General features: G+C 45.0%; 1 protein-coding gene across 1 annotated transcript in view; it reads left to right on the top strand.

Annotated features, from left to right (window-relative positions):
* snx25 (sorting nexin 25) overlaps nt 1–20268 on the top strand; it is a 50230-nt gene that overhangs the window by 5806 nt on the left and 24156 nt on the right. The window contains 7 exon segments of the mRNA XM_080774426.1: nt 180–270; nt 8005–8221; nt 8917–9089; nt 10300–10486; nt 14703–14773; nt 16666–16856; nt 19094–19225. Coding sequence (XP_080630552.1) covers nt 180–270; nt 8005–8221; nt 8917–9089; nt 10300–10486; nt 14703–14773; nt 16666–16856; nt 19094–19225 — 1062 coding nt within the window.

The following is a 20268-nucleotide window of genomic DNA, read 5'->3' as shown; positions in this document are numbered from 1 at the left end:
GTGTGTCTGTCTGTCTGTGTGTCTGTCTGTCTTCCAGGCTAACACCCCGCTAACGTCCGTGTGTCTGTGTGTCTGTCTGTCTTCCAGGCTAACACCCCCCTAACGTCCGTGTGTCTGTGTGTCTGTCTGTCTTCCAGGCTAACACCCCGCTAACGTCCGTGTGTCTGTCTGTCTTCCAGGCTCGTTTCTTGGTGGCGGTCCCAGAGTCCAACCAGAGTCGGGGGGCGAGGGTGGTGGTGTCGCACAACGTGGACAAAGCCTTGAAGGAAGGTACTAAAATTAATACTAATAATAATAATAATGATGATTCATAATAATCATGTTCATCTTTATGGGTCTCTTAAGGCGCTGAATCTGAATGAATAATGTGTCCATTCTTGGCGGGAACCCCTTTTGGTGTTTTTTTATTTTTATTTTTATTTTTATTTTTATTTTTATCCCACAATTTTGTAACTCAGTTTTCTTTTCACCCAGTGCCAATTATCTAATGTAATCCTGGGCGCTACACTTCCTCTGCCAACCTGGGGGGGGGGGCAGCGGACTGACCTCATGCCTCCTTCTATGCATGAGGAGTCCAAGCTGCTCCTTTACACCTGACAGAGGGGAATTTCCCCGGCCGGACGTAGCGCGTGGAAGGGACACGTTATTCCGACCAGTTCCTTTCCCTTCCATCAGGCGCCCCGGCTGGCCAGGGGGAGGTAGTTTTAGAGACCAGGATTCACAAAAACATGCAGTAACCCTTTTGGTGTTTTAAACATTATGTTATACTTTAGCTATTGTAAAAATTGCAGATCTACAAGCTCATAAGCTCATTCAAATCTTTGAATATATATTCTTTCAGAGCGAACGTTTTTAACTCAAATCTTTGCTTCTGGGCAGGGGGGGGGGTCCCTGGAACAACATATTATCAGATGGGGGTCGGCGGCCAATTACAGATAATTCTGGGGGTCCTTGACATGAAAATGTTTGAGAACGACTGACATATGTACTATGACGTGCTATGACTACATACAATGCAATTATAGTGCTGTCTACATAACATGCTATAAGTCTATAAATCTGCATCAAATGCTATCTAAGTCTACAGAAATGCTATCTAAGGGGGTGGGGTAAGGGTAACACACGGATGGCTTAAGGATTTTCACTACAACAGTCTTTACACGTGTGTGTGTGTGTGTGTGTGTGTGTGTGTGTGTGTGTATTGTAAGTGGTAAGGTGAGAGGTGTCTGTGACATCACAGGTCAAAGGTTAAGCTGGGTCATCTTTGTATCAGTATAGTCATGTTGTGCTACTGCTCCTTTCTGTCTGCTTAAAGGGATAGTTCAGATTTTTTTTGTAACTTAAAGGGACACTTTGCAAAAATATATATGTTAATGACGTTTAGAAGCTTTAGATCACTTTCCTGGGGGTATTTATGTATGTAATATGTGGTTTTAGATATTTTAGATTGTAGCAGTGAGCCTGTTGTCTCTGATGTCATGGACACTGGTCTCACTACCTTCCTGGACTACAATTCCCATAATTATTTGGTGCACTGCTCCTCCTTGTGGATAGGGGGGAGAGCTGTCTTACTGAGACAACATGTAGTCCAGGAAGGAAGTGAGCCCAGTGTCCATGACATCAGAGACAACAGGCTCACTGCTACAATCTAAAATATCTAAAACCACATATTACACACATAAAGACCCCCAGGAGTGTGTTCTAAAGCTTCTAAACGTCATTAACATATATTTTTTTGCAAAAAGGGTGAAGTGTCCCTTTAAGCTGTATGAAATTCTTGTCATTAATATAGTGGTTGCAACTGTATTAATTGATTGCCCCGATTGAGTCCCGTGGTGGGAGTTCTGCTCTGGTTTTGGTGAATATTAAGTAGTTCTGGTCATTTTGTGGGGGGGGGGGGGGGGGGCACCGGGGGCCACGCAGTAAAAGTAAATTAATCCACAAAACTAGTGTAATTTCTATTGTTGACCTATTTCTAAAATATTAGCGCGACTTTCGTTCAACTTTGACCCCTCCATCACATGGAACAATTTTTTTGGGCGTAGTGATATGGACACAAAAAACATAGTTCTGTCACTTCTGTGTGATAGAGGGGTAAAAGAAACAACGAAAGTTGCACTAATATTTTAGAAATGGGTCAACAATACAAATGCTATACTTGATATTTCACCAAAACCAGAGCAGAACTCCCACCGTACGGGACTCTGGCAATCAATTAATACAGTTGCAACCACTATATTAATGCCAAGTATTTCATACAACTTAAGTTCAAAAAAATCTGAACTATCCCTTTTAAAAGCATTATGTTATGGTAACGTACACACTAATAATGTATGTGTTGTGTGTTTACTGTTGAATGAAAAAAAAAACCTGACCTCTATATACTAACTCATTCTGACCTGAGATCAGATTCATACGAGGTTTCCACTGGACACACACTGGTCTGATTAACCCATTCTGACCTGAGATCAGATTCTAAAAAATGTCAGTTGTTCTTCGATTTAAAAAAAAATAGCAGACATACAAGCTCGTAGCGCGCTTATATGAGCTTGTAGATCTGCTATTTTTCAATAGCTAAAGCACAACATGATGCTGACACCTACATCGAACCCGCGCACTCAGATCAGCCAACGCAGGGAAGCTGGAAGTACCCTCACTAAAAACGCTCCACACGTCCCAAACTCTTTCTCCTTCTGGCTCCAAAACTGTGGAATGCACTTCCCATCGCAGTCAGAACTGCAGCATCACTCCCAATCTTCCGCCGTAGTCTGAAAACCCACCTTTTCAGACTCCATCATGGCCCATAGCACTTACCCCACCCCCTTAGATAGCATTTCTGTAGACTTGGATAGCATTTGACACAGACTTATAGCATGTTATGAAGACAGCACTATAATTGCATTGTATGGAGTCATATCACGTCATAGTACATAATGTATAGCATAGTAGTTTATATGTATAGTTTCATTGTATAGATATTCCACTGTTACTTTCGTAGCTTACGCATGTTTCATGATAAATGCTTTTTATGTGATGTATTCCCATGCTTTTTTTGTTCTTGCTTAACCCATTCTGAACGGGAACCCATTTTGGTGTTAGCATCATGTTATGCTTTAGCTATTGAAAAATAGCAGATCTACAAGCTCATAGCGCGCCACCGAGTGGCGCGCTACGAGCTTGTAGGTCTGCAATTTTTGAAAAAAATCGAAGAACGACTGACATTTTTAGAATCTGATCTCAGGTCAGAATGGGTTAATCAGACCAGTGTGTGTCCAGTGGAAACCTCGTTTGAATCTGATCTCAGGTCAGAATGGGTTAAGAGCGTCTGCTAAATGCCTACATTGTACATTGTAAAACGGGTTCCCGTTCAGAATGGGCTAATCAGCGTCTTCGTTGACGTGAGGCCTGTCATCCATTTTAAAACGTAGAGAAGGGATTGAACTGAGTGATTTCTGACGCTCACATTAACCCATTCTGACCTGAGATCAGATTCATACGAGGTTTCCACTGGACACACACACACACACACTGGTCTGATTAACCCCATTCTGACCTGAGATCAGATTCATACGAGGTTTCCACTGGACACACACTGGTCTGATTAACCCCATTCTGACCTGAGATCAGATTCTAAAAAATGTCAGTCGTTCTTCGATTTTTCAAAAAATAGCAGACCTACAAGCTCGTAGCGCGCCACTCGGTGGCGCGCTATGAGCTTGTAGATCTGCTATTTTTCAATAGCTAAAGCATAACATGATGCTATAACACCAAAATGGGTGCACGCCCACAATGGGTTAATGCCTCCGACATTTCGAGTCAAGCTCTACAATTTCACACCCCCGGGATTTCACACAGGACTGGAATGCTATACACACATAATTGCCAGTGGTGGAAATTAACTAAGTACTTTTACTTAAAGGGTAAGACCACTTTTCTTTTTGAGGTTTGGGTTGTGTAGTTACTTTGCCATGATGCAACTCCAAATGTGGACAAGAAATAAAAATAAAAAAACTGCTCCAGTGATTAGAAATTGATCATTCAAAATATGCTCCTCATTGACTTACATTGTAGCTAAAACAGCCTCTCAAAGTCACTCTTTTAGTACGTAAACAAACACAAACAAAGTTGATTCAGACAATATAGAGCATCACCAAAACTCATGTGGTTTTATCTTTTCATAGCAAATGTTAGATTCCTGTTGGTTTTACTATTTGAAGATCCGGATCCACGGATCCAGTACGGGTTTTCTTCCCAATAAAATGGACAAATCAACAGGAATCTAACATTTGTTATGAAAAAATAAAACCACATGAGTTTTGGTGATGCTCTATATTGTCTGAATCAACATTGTTTGTGTTTGTTTACGTACTAAAAGAGTGACTTTGAGAGCTGTTTTAGCTACAATGTAAGTCAATGAGGAGCATATTTAGAATTATCAAATTCTAATCACTGGAGCAGTTATTTTTTTATTTCTTGTCCACATTTGGAGTTGCATCATGGCAAAGTAACTACACAACCCAAACCTAAAAAAAAAGTTGTCTTACCCTTTAAGTACTGCACTTAACCCATTCTGAACGGGAACCCATTTTGGTATTAGCATCATGTTATGCTTTAGCTATTGAAAAACAGCAGATCTACAAGCTCATAGCGCGCCACCGAGTGGCGCGCTACGAGCTTGTAGGTCTGCTATTTTTGAAAAATCGAAGAACGACTGACATTTTTAGAATCTGATCTCAGGTCAGAATGGGTTAATCAGACCAGTGTGTGTCCTAGTGGAAACCTCGTATGAATCTGATCTCAGGTCAGAATGGGTTATAATCAGACCAGTGTGTGTCCCAGTGGAAACCTCGTATGAATCTGATCTCAGGTCAGAATGGGTTAAGTAAAGTACGTACTTGAGTATTTCCAATTTCCAACACTTTTACTTCTACTCCCACTACATCTCTGAGTGTACTTTTACTCCACTAGAATTATTTGAAAACTTTAGTTATACTAGTTACTTTGTTTGGAGATTTTAATTTTGATCAGAAAGCATACATCGACCACTTCAACCCTATACATTTTGGCCATTTGAAAATAGCAGATCTACAAGCTCACAATGCGCCGCGTTGTAGATCTGCTCTTTTCAATAGACTTTGTACACATTGTGAACTTGTGAAGTGGGACATTCTGCAATATGAGTGCTTTTAATTTGAGTACCTTTAAGTACATTTTGATGCCGACACTTTTGTACTTTTAATCAAGTACCATTTTCAATTCGGTACTTTTGCCTGTAAGATAGATAGATGGATAGATAGATCTTTATTTGTCATTGCAACGTGTACAACGAAATTAACCCATTCTGACCTGAGATCAGATTCATACGAGGTTTCCACTATAGGACACACACTGGTCTGATTAACCCATTCTGACCTGAGATCAGATTCTAAAAAATGTCAGTTGTTCTTCGATTTTTCAAAAATAGCAGACCTACAAGCTCGTAGCGCGCCACTCGGTGGCGCGCTATGAGCTTGTAGATCTGCTATTTTTCTTTCTTTCAATCATTTTATTTTTTCATTTTTGCACAAACCGATACATGACTCACTTATACATACACAGACTAACCGACATACATTAATCATACATACGTCCATACATCATCTTCTTCTACTCCTTATATACTTAAATCTTAAAGCCTTTGTTCTTAACATGATTATTTCCTTAATTTGTCAAACCTCTTGATAATATTTCTGCGTATTCTACTCCCATGTATTCCACAACTGGGCCCCAAACCAAGAAGAATCCATCCATGTCTCCTTGGAGAACATGTGTGAGCCGTTCTAATGGGAGCAGTTGTAGAACATTATGGAGCCAACTCGATACAGATGGAACAACATCCCCTATCCAACATTGTAGTATTGACAACCTAGCACAGTACCATAGTATATTCAGAATTCTCTTGAATCTATTGAATTCAGGTGTCGTTGGGTGTAAGCCCAAGATACATTGTAGGGGATCTAGTTCGATCCTTAGACCTGGTATAGTAGAAATTTCAATAGCTAAAGCATAACATGATGCTAACACCAAAACGGGTTCCCGGTCAGAATGGGTTAAAAGTGCCAACCAATCAGTGCATCATCATATCACAAAAACAACATACTGTATACAAGCTAAAACAAAACACACATGACTTCTTGTAATTGCACAACCCCAGCAGCACTAGTAATGCACTAACATGTCATTTCAGCTGTTATCGCACAACAAACCCTTATTGTACTTTAAGATGGCAGATTAAAAAAAACTAAAAGTGTCGCAGCAACAGATCATTTTTTAGCAGCATTGAGTGCAACTACCGCTGTGGGATAGAAGCTGTTACTGAATCTGTTGGTCTTGGACTTGATCACTCTGTACCGTCTGCCTGATGGCAGCAGTTCAAACAGTGAGTGAGCGGGGTGGGAAGTGTATTGGTACTTAATCAGACCAGTGTGTGTCCAGTGGAAACCTCGTATGAATCTGATCTCAGGTCAGAATGGGTTAAGTAAAACAATTGAGTACTTTTTTTTCTCCACCGCTGATAATTGCTGCCATGGTTTGTTGACGAGCGGTCAAAAGGCATTTGGTTCCACACTGAATCATCTGAGCCTTCTTTGATTAGCACTCTGAAAGAATGAATGACTTAGACTTAGATAGCATTTGATACAGACTTATAGCATGTTATGTAGACAGCACTATAAGTGCATTGTATGTAGTCATATGCACGTCATAGTACATATGTATAGCATAGTATAGTATATATGTATAGTTTATATGTATAGTTTCATTATATAGATATTCCACTGTTACGTTCTTAGCTCACGCATGTTTCATGATAAATGTTTGTATGTGATTTATTCCCATGCTTTTTTGTTCTTGCTTAATGTAAGTCGCTCTGGATTAAGAGCGTCTGCTAAATGCCTAAATTGTAAATTGTAAATTGAATGAATGAATGAATAGTTTTATTTCGATCGTTCAGAGGGAGACATTACACAAAAACGGTTAACTTTTTCTTTTTAGGTGATCGAAAGGGCATAGGCATAGGAGGGAGGGAGGGAGGGAGGGAGGGAAGGAGGGAGGGAGGCGCTCATTTGCACGTGACGACCGTTCGCATTTCTTTGATCTGCTGTGATTCCATATATCGCTGAATTCATACTGTGACTGTGGCAGAATCAATCTTTCATAATGACTCTACTTACTAGACTTATTAAGCCCATTCTGACCTGAGATCAGATTCATACAAGGTTTCCACGGGACACACACTGGTCTGATGAACCCATTCTGACCTGAGATCAGATTCTAAAAATGTCAGTCGTTCTTCGAATTTTTCAAAAATAGCAGACCTACAAGCTCGTATCGCGCCACTCGGTGGCGCGATATGAGCTTGTAGATCTGCTATTTTTCAATAGGTAAAGCATAACATGATGCCAACACCAAAATGGGTGCCCGGTCAGAATGGGTTAAGCCCCTTCTGACCTGAGATCAGATTCTATAAACAGTTTTCCGAAAAAGCCATGTCTATCTATGTCAGTCGTTCTTCGAGCAGACCTACAAGCTCGTAGCTATGAGCTTGTAGGTCTGCTATTTTTCAATGGCTAAAGCATGACATGATGCGGGTTCCCGCCCAGAATGGGTTTAGCCCTTTGCTCCTCTAGGGTGCAAGGTCCGTGTACCTGTTTGTTTCTTTGTGTAGGTGTATGAGCACGAGTGGTGTGCGCATGCGTGAAATTGGAACGAGAGAAGTATGTGACATGGCTGCCACCTGCTGGACGCAAATCCAACTTCTGACTGCCACGGTCTGTGGGGGTGATTTAGAGGCTGCGCACGCAGCACAGAAACAGGATTGATATCCATAATATAGCTAGCAGAGAGAGAGAGAGGAGGGGGGAGAGAGGGGAGTTGCACCACTCGGTTCACACAGGTGTGATTTTCTTTTTTTAATCGTGAAGTCGTGTCTTGGCTTGATGGCTTCTTCTGTCTCGTCTCTGCCAGTGTTTGACTACTCGTACCGAGACTACATCCTGTCGTGGTACGGGCCGCTGAGCCGCGACGAAGGCCAGCTCCACGCAATGCTGCTGCAGGACTGGTGGCAGGCGGTCACGCAGCTCCGCTCCCGGCTGGCCGACATCGACCTGGTCAACGTGGTGTGCTACGACACCATCCGTATCCTCCACACGCACTTCACCGACCTGAAGGCGGCGGCAGCCAGGTACGCTGCGCTGCGCTACACAGCGCTACGCTACTCTACGCTACACTATGCTACACTACACTGCGCTACACAGCGCTATGCTACACTACGCTATGCTACGCTACTCTACGCTACACTATACTACGCTACTCTACGCTACACTATGCTACACCAGTAAGACGAGCAAACGCGGGAAGCGAACGCAGCTCGTACATATTTGGGTTTTTTTAAGATTTATTTTTAAGTTATTGTTTTTTTAAGTTAAGTTATTTTTAAGTTAAGTTTTTAACTTAGCCATAACCATATAAGGAGTCCCCAAAGCAGCTATACGTCCAAATATGGAGTGTGTTGCATCAATCACAAACAAATCACTCAGCTCCATATATGGGCACAAAGGGGGGACACACACGGACACACACACAGACAGACAGACAGACATGATCTGCTAGGTCTCATAGTAAGTGCTCATTGCGTTCGCAATCACTGCGTTCGCAACTACACTGCACTACACAGCGCTATGCTACACTGCACTACGCTATGCTACACTGCACTACACAGCGCTATGCTACACTGCACTACGCTATGCTACACTGCGCTACACAGTGCTGCGCTACACTAAACTACGCTGCAACGCATGCAACGCAATGCAACGCACGCACGCACGCACGCACGCATCCAATGTCTGCTGAGTCCAGACTGTAAACCTCTCCCCTCAGGCCGGAGGAGGGCGCGAGGCCGTTCCCTCTCCATCCATGTCTGCTGAGTCCAGACTGCGAGCTGGCCTTCCTGCGCTGCGTGGCGCGCCTCCTGCTGCTGTGTCTGCTGCCCCAGAGAGACGCCAAGTCACGGACCCTCCGCTGCTGTCTGACCGAGGTCATCACCACCAAAGGTATGGGGGGAGGGAGGGAGGGGGGAGGGGGGGGGGGGGGGGGGAGTGCGTGTGTGCATGTGTGCGTGCGTGTGCGTGTGTGTGTGTGTGCGTGTGTGCGTGTGTGCGTGCGTGCATGTGTGCGTGCGTGCGTGCGTCAGCCCCTGACGGAGGTCCTCACTAGTATAGTAATCTAAAGTTCTCTCGCTGTGCTCCTCCAGTACTGAGGCCCCTGGTGGAGGTGCTGAGCGACCCAGACTCCCTGAACACCGTGTGTGTGTGTGTGTGTGTGTGTCTTCCTTCCAGTACTGAGGCCTCTGGTGGAGGTGCTCTCGGACCCAGACTCCCTGAACACCATGTGTGTGTGTGTGTGTGTGTGTGTGTGTGTGTGTGTGTGTGTTCCTCCAGTACTGAGGCCTCTGGTGGAGGTGCTCTCGGACCCAGACTCCCTCAACACCGTGTGTGTGTGTGTGTGTGTGTGTGTGTGTGTTCCTCCAGTACTGAGGCCCCTGGTGGAGGTGCTCTCGGACCCAGACTCCCTGAACACCATGTGTGTGTGTGTGTGTGTGTGTGTGTTCCTCCAGTACTGAGGCCCCTGGTGGAGGTGCTCTCGGACCCAGACTCCCTGAACACCATGTGTGTGTGTGTGTGTGTCTTCCTTCCAGTACTGAGGCCTCTGGTGGAGGTGCTGAGCGACCCAGACTCTCTCAACACCGTGTGTGTGTGTGTGTGTGTGTGTGTGTGTGTGTGTGTGTGTGTGTGTGTCTTCCTTCCAGTACTGAGGCCCCTGGTGGAGGTCCTCTCGGACCCAGACTCCCTGAACACCATGTGTGTGTGTGTGTGTGTGTGTGTGTGTGTGTGTGTGTGTCTTCCTTCCAGTACTGAGGCCCCTGGTGGAGGTGCTCTCGGACCCAGACTCCCTGAACACCATGTGTGTGTGTGTGTGTGTGTGTGTGTGTGTTCCTCTAGTGTTGAGGCCCCTGGTGGAGGTGCTCTCGGACCCAGACTCCCTGAACACCATGTGTGTGTGTGTGTGTGTGTGTGTGTGTGTTCCTCCAGTACTGAGGCCCCTGGTGGAGGTGCTCTCGGACCCAGACTCCCTGAACACCGTGTGTGTGTGTGTGTGTGTGTGTGTGTGTGTTCCTCTAGTGTTGAGGCCCCTGGTGGAGGTGCTCTCGGACCCAGACTCCCTGAACACCATGTGTGTGTGTGTGTGTGTGTTCCTCTATAGTGTTGAGGCCCCTGGTGGAGGTGCTCTCGGACCCAGACTCCCTGAACACCATGCTGCTCTCCCAGCTGGAGCAGAGGGAGCAGCAGGCCGAGCAGCAGAAGAAGGCCTACACCTACGCCGCCTCCTACGAGGACTTCATCAAGCTCATCTCCACGTCGGCTGACGTGGACTTCCTCAAACAGCTCAGGTAGAACGTCAGCCTGCCGTGCGTGCACCATTTCTCATGTCTGAATTCATGCAACTCATGGTCTACTGCAGGGGTAAGCAACCTTTGGCACTGGTGCCAACATTGGCACAAAGAAGGGTGATCTCTGGCACGCTAAAAAGGTCAAATAAATAAAGGCCCTCACATTTGTGTGTAAATTAACATCCTACACATGATTCTGCATTCATTAAAACTCTGAACTCTGACTGGGGACATAAGTGGATTATTGCTTCTCAGATTCTGATTATGTCATAATCATTATAATAATGTGAAAGTAAACATTTTACAAGAAGGGAAAAGGTTATATTCGTGGGCAATAAAATATGTTGGAATGTGTGATGTCGTGTCATTAAAATTAATGTTCACAATGACATGGCACACAGACTATCTAGAAAATAAATACATGGCACTTCATTTCAAAAGGTTTGCTTACTGACCTCTGCTCTGGGGCCCTTTTGCTGACCCTGCTATCGTCACATGTAATAGAGCGTCGCAGACGCTTATAGTAGACAATATTAAGATCACCCCATGTTATTCTCCATAGAGACATTACTTCTGTGAATCGTCGGGATGAGCGAGTTACGTCAGGACTTCGGTGCTCTATAGAGTGCCGGAAGTCTTGACGTCACTCGCTCATCCCCTGGTTCTAAAGTCCTGATGTCACTCGCTCATCCCCTGGTTCTAAAGTCCATGACGTCACTCGCTCATCCCCTGGTTCTAAAGTCCATGACGTCACTCACTCATCCCCTGGTTCTAAAGTCCATGACGTCACTCGCTTATCCCCTGGTTCTAAAGTCCATGACGTCACTCGCTTATCCCCTGGTTCTAAAGTCCTGACGTCACTCGCTCATCCCCTGGTTCTAAAGTCCATGACGTCACATGACGTCACATGGCACACTGACTATCTAGAAAATAAATACATGGCACTTCATTTCAAAAGGTTTGCTTACTGACCTCTGCTCTGGGGCCCTTTTGCTATCGTGACATGTAATAGAGCGTCGCAGTCCCTCCCCCTTTCAGTGGCCCAGGAAATGAAAAGCAATGCATTTCTCCCATAGCCGTTTCTGAAAGTATTATTATTATTATTATTATTTATTTTTTTATCCCACGATTTTGTAACCCATTTTTCACCCCTGTGTCAATCATCTAATGTGATCCTGGGCTCTACACACCCTCCACCAACCTAGTCCCCATATATGGGGGACAAGGGGAGACCAACCTAGTCCCCATATATGGGGGACAAGGGGAGACCAACCTAGTCCCCATATATGGGGGACAAGGGGAGAGCAACCTAGTCCCCATATATGGGGGACAAGGGGAGAGCAACCTAGTCCCCATATATGGGGGACAAGGGGAGAGCAACCTATAGTCCCCATATATGGGGGACAAGGGGAGAGCAACCTAGTCCCCATATATGGGGGACAAGGGGAGAGCAACCTATAGTCCCCATATATGGGGGACAAGGGGAGAGCAACCTAGTCCCCATATATGGGGGACAAGGGGAGAGCAACCTAGCCCCCATATATGGGGGACAAGGGGAGACCAACCTAGTCCCCATATATGGGGGACAAGGGGAGACCAACCTAGTCCCCATATATGGGGGACAAGGGGAGAGCAACCTAGCCCCCATATATGGGGGACAAGGGGAGACCAACCTAGTCCCCATATATGGGGGACAAGGGGAGAGCAACGGACTTGAACTCATGCTTCCTTCATGCTTGAGTGTCCAAGTTGCTCCTTTACAACCTGACAGGGGGGAGTTTCCAACGCTATTGGTCGGTGTCATTATGTTAGCACAGAGATGCATGCATTTTAACTGGCTGCCATATGTCGTAAGGCCATGCATTGGAGGGATACTGTGTAGCGATTTGCGTGATCTGTAAAAAAAAAAAAAGAAAGGTTTTTGGCCTCCTAGTGGCACTATAATAGGCCGATGTGAAAAGAGGTTCTGCCCTTTTAGTCGACTTAATCTACGGTTCATTTAGTCGACTAAAATGTATTTTGGCGGGCCTTGATGCCGTCGTAATGACTGATTTCACACTGAGAGAGCGCAAGTTTTTGTCGCGCTTTCTCAAGTCGCGCTTTCTCGATAGCGCAAGTTTTTGTCGAGAGCGCGACAAGTCACGCTATCGGAAATAGCAGATCTACAAGTCCAGCTTGTAGTTCTGCTATTTTCAGCATGCGACCAAGTGTAAAATGACTTATTCTGGATCTCTTGTCCACTGAAGTCCCTTCCTAACATTTTAGTCTAGTTTTTTTATCTGTTGACGAAATTGTCAGTATATTATTTTAGTCTTCGTTTTAGTCGTCGTAGCTTTAGTTTTCATTTAGTTTCAATGTAGTTTTCGTCAGTGGAAAAAGGTAGTCGACGAACATTCTTCGTCGTAGTTTTAGTCGACGAAAACAACACTGGTTGTGAATGTCTGACTTGACACGGTCAAAAATGCCAAAAATGCAGTGCAAAATCATAACCACAGTTGTCTGTATAAGCTAGACACACTCGTGCAGACGTGCACACACACATGCACACACACACACACACACACACACACAAACACACGCGCGCGCAGCGGGTGAGTGTAAAAAAAAAGAAAGAAATGTTGTTAACTAGCGCTCCATTCTGTGTGGTTGCCATGGGAACAGACAGTAGTGTCTCCAGGGTGATAGACCGTTCTATAAATGTGGAGCAGGCCAGGTGGGGACCGTTATGTCATTGTAGTGAAATAACGAGCGTTTCTGATGTGATGTGTCGGTACCCTTGTGTGTCTGTACCCTGTGTCTGTACCCAGTGTGTGTCAGGACTCAGTACCCTGTGTGTCAGTACCCTATGTGTGGCGGTGTGGCCTTAACCGTCTTCACCAATAGAGCAGCGAAGTCTGACGTCACTTCCAGTAGAGGGCGTCAGTCCCCAGGTTCATGTATTTGTTTAGTTGCATTGAAATCCCCATTGAGGCGATTTTAGATCGCCTCATATAACAACTGTGTTTGAAAAATAAACATGTCACCCCGGCCGCTTCACTCATATGGATATGAAGAATCAACTGACTGAGAGAAAACGCTAATGTTACTGCTGCTGAATTAGTTAGATTTTCGCTAGAAGCAGACTGTATCATAATATGAGTGACTGACTGTTGCAAACGATACAGAGACACCTCCCTGACAATAACGCAGAGACAGCTTGTTTATTTTTGGACCACAACGCTTATAGTAGACAATATTAAGATCACCCCATGTTATTCTCCATAGAGAAATTACTTCTGTGAACCAGGGGAATCGTCGGGATGAGCGAGTTACGTCAGGACTTCGGTGCTCTATAGCAGGTGTTCCCAAACTTTTTTGGACCAGGTACCCCTTTTGGGGTAGATATTTTTCCAGGTACCCCCTCATCCTCGCAACACGGATAACAATATATTTACAACCACAGGGAGTGTTTCCTGCAGGAAAAAGCTTTGGCATGGTGCTGGGCACAGGCCGCAATTTTAAATGTAGACGTCTAAATGTAGACTTCTAAATGTATACAGACGTCTAAATGTAGACGTCTAAATGTAGACGTCTAAATGTGTACGTCTTCTCTTATGGGGGTCCCTGGCATATCTTTTCAAATGGGGGTCCACAGGCTAAGTAGTGTCAATTTGGGGGTCCTTGACATGAAAAAGTTTGGGAACCACTGCTTTAAACACTTTAGCACTTTATGAACATGAACAAAATAGATGGGTCCCCCCTGGAACTCCCTCAGGTACCCCTGGGGGTCCCCGGACCCCACTTTGGGAACCACTGCTCTATAGAGTGCCGAAAGTCCTGATGTCACTCGCTCGTCCCCTGGTTCTAAAGTCCTGATGTCACTCGCTCATCCCCTGGTTCTAAAGTCCATGACGTCACTCACTCATCCCCTGCTGGTTCACGGAAGTAATTTCTCTATGGAGGGTCATCTTATCACTTCGTGAGCCCACGCAAAACTTTCAAAAAAATCACTTTAACCTAGAAACTCAATTCACACTTTTTATAATTCAGCTGACTGTGGAAGACACATGCTGGAACTCTTTACTTTGAAATGTTTAATAGTTTCTGAGTTATTTAACTTAAACGCCCAATGCATTCTCAATGGCAATCACACAAACTTTGGCACCACGTATTCATTTTTTTTTTTTTTAAAGACGTCCACAGACGATCATCCACGTCTCTCTGTCTCCCTCTGCAGGTATCAGATCGTAGTGGAGATCATCCACGCCACCACCATCAGCAGTCTTCCTGCTCTGAAGAAACAGAAAGGTAATGGTTCACTTCACAGCACCACCACTAGAGGGGGGGGGGTTTAACCAGTGGCGTTTTCGTCGACGAAAACTAAGACGAAAAATGTTCGTCGACTACCTTTTTTCACTGAGGAAAACTAAATGAAAACTAAGCTACGATGACTAAAACTAAGACTAAATATACTGGCAATTTAGTTGACGGATAAAAACTAGACTAAAATGTTCTGAAGGGACTAGTGGACAAGAGATCCAGTATACGTTATTTTACACTTTGTTGCACGCTGACGAGGTTGTTTTATTGCCTTTAGAGCATAACGCTGAAGTATTTTCAGCTTTCAACCATGAAAGTCCGGCGAAAAACAGTTTTGTTATGATCAAGGGGCCAGCTAGGCACTCCAATGTTGAAGTGCTGGTCCCTAGTGGTAAGAGGAAGGACTGCAGGCGGACCCGTGGATTCTTGACGAGGAAACCCCCCGTGCAACCGAGCGCTCAACGTTAAAGCCCAGCTGCACTTCAGCATTTGGACACCAAAATGTTGGTGTCCAAATGCTGATATCAGCGAAAAAATGCGGAAATAGACGGTCCTTCCGGCAGCCTTCCGGGTGCTTCAAAACGCCACTGAGCAACTTCCACTGACATGAATAGCGGAGGGGGCGGAGCTTCGCGCCAGTTTAGTCTCTATCCTTTTAATACTCTATGGTTATGATCAGAAGCACTAGCGGCGGCCATGACACTGTGAAAGGAAACCACCATGGACAGCATGTTGTAGTCCAAACAAACGGTCCGTCCACTGTTATTGGGCTCAATCTCCCAGAAGCCCTAGCAGCAGCCCAGAGGATGACTTGATTTTACGGTTTCGTCGTCATAACAGCGACGGCCTCGTCACCAGATGGTCCGGGACAAATCCGTTGTTTCTTTTGAATCATTTAAAAACGTTGAATTAAACAAATAGCGGGTTTAGTGTATTACGCGGTGGTGGAACCCTGGGTTAAACAATTTAAAGCCCTGAAAGTGTTTTAAATAACAAGGGTTAACAAGGGTTTACGACAGGTCTAAATGGGTCTAAGTGGTATCTGAATTCTGCAGCTCTAACAAAAGCATAGTGTTTAATGGAGGACACTTTATTTCACCATGACTTATAATCTCACGATACGATAATTGTGAGCGTTAGCGAGTGCCGCGCTACGAGCTTGTAGGTCTGCTATTTTTGAAAAATCGTGAAAATGTGGCTCAAATCTTTGAATAAATATATCAGGGATGCACCGAAAGGGAAATTCTTGGCCGAAACCGAATACCGAATATAAGAAACAGTTGGCCGAAAACCGAATATCCGAATATATTTAATATTATATATATTTTTGCCTACCATTGCTGTCATTAAAGCTACCTGATTTATGGTTATGGCAAAACTTAACTTCAATAACAATCACTGTTATGGGTCCATGAAACATTTATTCAGCTCATTTGAATGCATTAATTGCATACACACTATTCGGTGATATCATTTCTGCCTATTCAGGCCGAAATCGAATAGGCCGAAAATGCTTTTTTAGCCATTTTCTGCCGAATATTTTCTGCGGCCGAATATTCGGTGCATCACTAAAATATATTCTTTCAGAGCGAATGTTTTTAACTCAAATGGGGTGGGGGGGGGGGTCCCTGCAACAACAACAACATATTTTCAGATGGGGGGGGGTCGACAGCCAAATACATACATGTCATTTTTGGGTTCCTTGACATGAAATATTGAGCACCAATGACACACAAACATGAGTTTCTTGTTCAGAAAATTAATTCAATCATCATTTTAGAAGACTTTTTTTTTTGTTGACGTCAGACCTAAATGTTTTTTTTTTTTTTTAACCCTTTGTGTGTTTCCCCCCCCCTGCCGCTCCTCCTCTCCTGTTCCAGATCGCAAAGGCAAGGAGTCGTCTGCGATGAAGGCCGACCTGCTCCGTGCCAGAGACATGAAGCGCTACATCAACCAGCTCACCGTGGCCAAGAAGCAGGCGGAGAAGAGGATCCGCCTGCTGGGTGGGCCTAACTACGATAACACCGAGGAGGGGGCCGCGGAGGACGGCGAGGGGCCGCAGAGCCAGAGGGTGAGAGAGTAAAAACACACACGCCACGCTGTGTCGCCGGGCAGAAACCTATTTTTTCTCTTATGCGCGCACGGTCGCACGCACGCACGCACGCACGCACGCACGCACGCACGCACGCACGCACGCATGCAGGTCATAACAGAGTCAGTGTTAATGATGCTAATGAAGGCTCTGTTCCATTCTGGTCATAACAGAGTCAGTGTTAATGATGCTAATGAAGGCTCTGTTCCATTCTGGTCATAACAGAGTCAGTGTTAATGATGCTAATGAAGGCTCTGTTCCATTCTGGTCATAACAGAGTCAGTGTTAATGATGCTAATGAAGGCTCTGTTCCATTCTGGTCAAACAGAGGTCAGTGTTAATGATACTAATGAAGGCTCTGTTCCATTCTGGTCAAACAGAGTCAGTGTTAACGATGCTAATGAAGGCTCTGTTCCATTCTGGTCAAACAGAGTCAGTGTTAATGATGCTAATGAAGGCTCTGTTCCATTCTGGTCATAACAGAGTCAGTGTTAATGATGCTAATGAAGGCTCTGTTCCATTCTGGTCATAACAGAGTCAGTGTTAATGATGCTAATGAAGGCTCTGTTCCATTCTGGTCATAACAGAGTCAGTGTTAATGATGCTAATGAAGGCTCTGTTCCATTCTGGTCATAACAGAGTCAGTGTTAATGATGCTAATGAAGGCTCTGTTCCATTCTGGTCATAACAGAGTCAGTGTTAATGATGCTAATGAAGGCTCTGTTCCATTCTGGTCATAACAGAGTCAGTGTTAATGATGCTAATGAAGGCTCTGTTCCATTCTGGTCATAACAGAGTCAGTGTTAATGATGCTAATGAAGGCTCTGTTCCATTCTGGTCATAACAGAGTCAGTGGCCGCGTTTATATGCAGGGTGATCATTCCGAATGAATACTTCCGAATAAAGTACTTCGGAAGTAATGTTTTTTGCTGCGCGTTTCCATGGGAAATGGTCATTCCGAATGTTTGTTTACATGCATGTGATAAGACATGATATATGTTAATTCATGTGAAACTACGCCATCTGCTGGACACATAAAATATAGACAGTTCATTCACTGTGACTGTCGGATGAAAGACGACACTTTGAAATCCCATCATTTCATTCCGCAGTAGTTTTGAGGCTGCTGCTTGGATAGGGGCGGACATATTGTTTACCGTCTTTTTTTCCCCACCCGCTGCGGCTCCCCTTCTCCGCTGGGAAGGTGATCATCTCGTTTTTATGTGTACTTTATTATCTACAGCACGGCCAGGGCTGGGCACGCAACACACTGATTATTATTGTATCGGGTCGCTCGTTATTTTTTGAGAGAGAGAGCGAGAGAGAGAGAGAGTGAGAGAGAGACCGTTGAACACACACACACACACACACACACACACACACACACACACACACACACACAGATCAGGGGTATCATCGTCTGCTGCTGCTCCACGTTTTTTTTGTGGATGTCGGATCTGCAAAATGCACGAAATAACGCGCTCTATGTGCAAACTCCTCGGCGCGCCTTGGATATGAGCGCCTTGGAGCATGCTCAGAAAGACCACAATGAACTTACATCCGAAGCAGTGTTTATACATGAGTCCAATTTTCTTTCAATCGCATTGAACATTGGAATAATCCGGCCAGTGACATCGGAATGGTTTTTAGATCGCATCGAGCATTATCATTCGGATTTAAGTTTTTGTAGGTGTTTACATGACAACGTGTAATAGAATGGAACTTCTATTCGGAATGATTTAACTGCTCATAAACGTAGCCAGTGTTAATGATTTTAATGAAGGCTCTGTTCCATTCTGGTCATAACAGAGTCAGCGTTAATGATTCTAATGAAGGCTCTGTTCCATTCTGGTCATAACAGAGTCAGCGTTAATGATTCTAATGAAGGCTCTGTTCCATTCTGGTCATAACAGAGTCAGCGTTAATGATTCTAATGAAGGCTCTGTTCCATTATGGTCATACAGAGTCAGTGTTAATGATGCTAATGAAGGCTCTGTTCCATTATGGTGATTCTAATGACCATATGGGTTAAGATGCACCGGCTCAGAGACCAGCTGGTTGACCGTAGCGGTTCTGAGAATTTGGTTTTATTTTGTATCTTATTTTGCTTTTTACAAACCATGTATGTAATGCAGTTGAAAGGTTTCCATATAGTATCATTCTCTCTCTCTCTCTCTCTCTCTCTCTCTCTGTGTGTCTCTGTGTCTCTCGTCCAGATCCTGCAGTTTGATGACATCCTGTGTAACCCGGGTTACAGGGAACACTTCAGAGTCTACATGGAGAGGGTGGATAAGAGGGCTCTGATCAGCTTCTGGGAGCTGGTGGAGACGCTGAAGACAGCCAATAAGGTAACACCGCCACCTGGTGGAGACGCTGAAGACCCCCCCCCCCCCTCCACAACAGGTCGTTAAGAGGCAGCAATCTGATTGGTTGAAACGGTTTCTAGCCGTGGGTCAAACCAGCACCGTTCACCACCTAAACCTGTTTTCCCAGAGCGCTATAGAAAACTCGGTTGCTAGGCTAGCTAGTTTCTTGGGACATTTGTGGTCGTAGTGACTACATCTGTCATTAAAAAATATATTTTTTCAGCGATTTTCTAAGTTTTAAGGGTAACTGTTGTAGAATTGCAATATTACACTCGAGGGTGTTGTTGTAACGTGATTATTGCCTCTTCAGTGATGCTTGCGGAACTCGACTCCGTCTCGTTCCTGACCGCATCACTGTCGTGGCAATAATCACGTTAAACCACACCCTACCGTGTAATATTGCTTAAATAACACACACAGACATCTCCAGGGCTTACACAGAATGGTCCAACGATATCAATCTCTAGCCTCACAGCTAGAATGTCCTGGGTTCGATTCCCGCTCGGGACGCTGTGGGCGCTGGCAGTGTGTCCTCTCCTGGGCGTCATCAGTGCCCATACCCGAGGCGGGGTTGGCGAAAGGGCCTTTCTGTGTGGAGTTTGCATGTTCTCCCCGTGTCCCCTAGGGTAGGTACCCTCACATGTTCTCCCCGTGTCCCCTATAGGGTAGGTACCCTCACATGTTCTCCCCGTGTCCCCTAGGGTAGGTAACCACACAAAAACATGCAGTAATCCTGGTGTCTAAACTGCCTCCCCCTGGCCAGCCGGGGCGCCTGATGGAGGGGAAAGGAAACTCCCCCCTGTCAGGTGTAAAGGAGCAACTTGGACACTCAGGCTCATGAAGGAAGCATGAGTTCAAGTCCGTTGCTCTCCCCTTGTCCCCCATATATGGGGACTAGGTTGGTCTCCCCGTGTCCCCCATATATGGGGACTAGGTTGGTGGAGGGTGTGTAGAGCCCAGGATCACATTAGATGATTGACACAGGGGTGAAAAATGGGTTTACAAAATCGTGGGATGCAAATTAT

The sequence above is a fragment of the Protomyctophum bolini genome (assembly GCF_963924005.1).
Source record: "Protomyctophum bolini genome assembly, chromosome: 10".
In the NCBI taxonomy this organism is placed as follows: Eukaryota; Metazoa; Chordata; class Actinopteri; order Myctophiformes; family Myctophidae; genus Protomyctophum; species Protomyctophum bolini.
The sequence above is the reverse complement of the archived record's forward strand: the minus strand, read 5'-3'. Positions and strand labels throughout refer to the sequence as shown.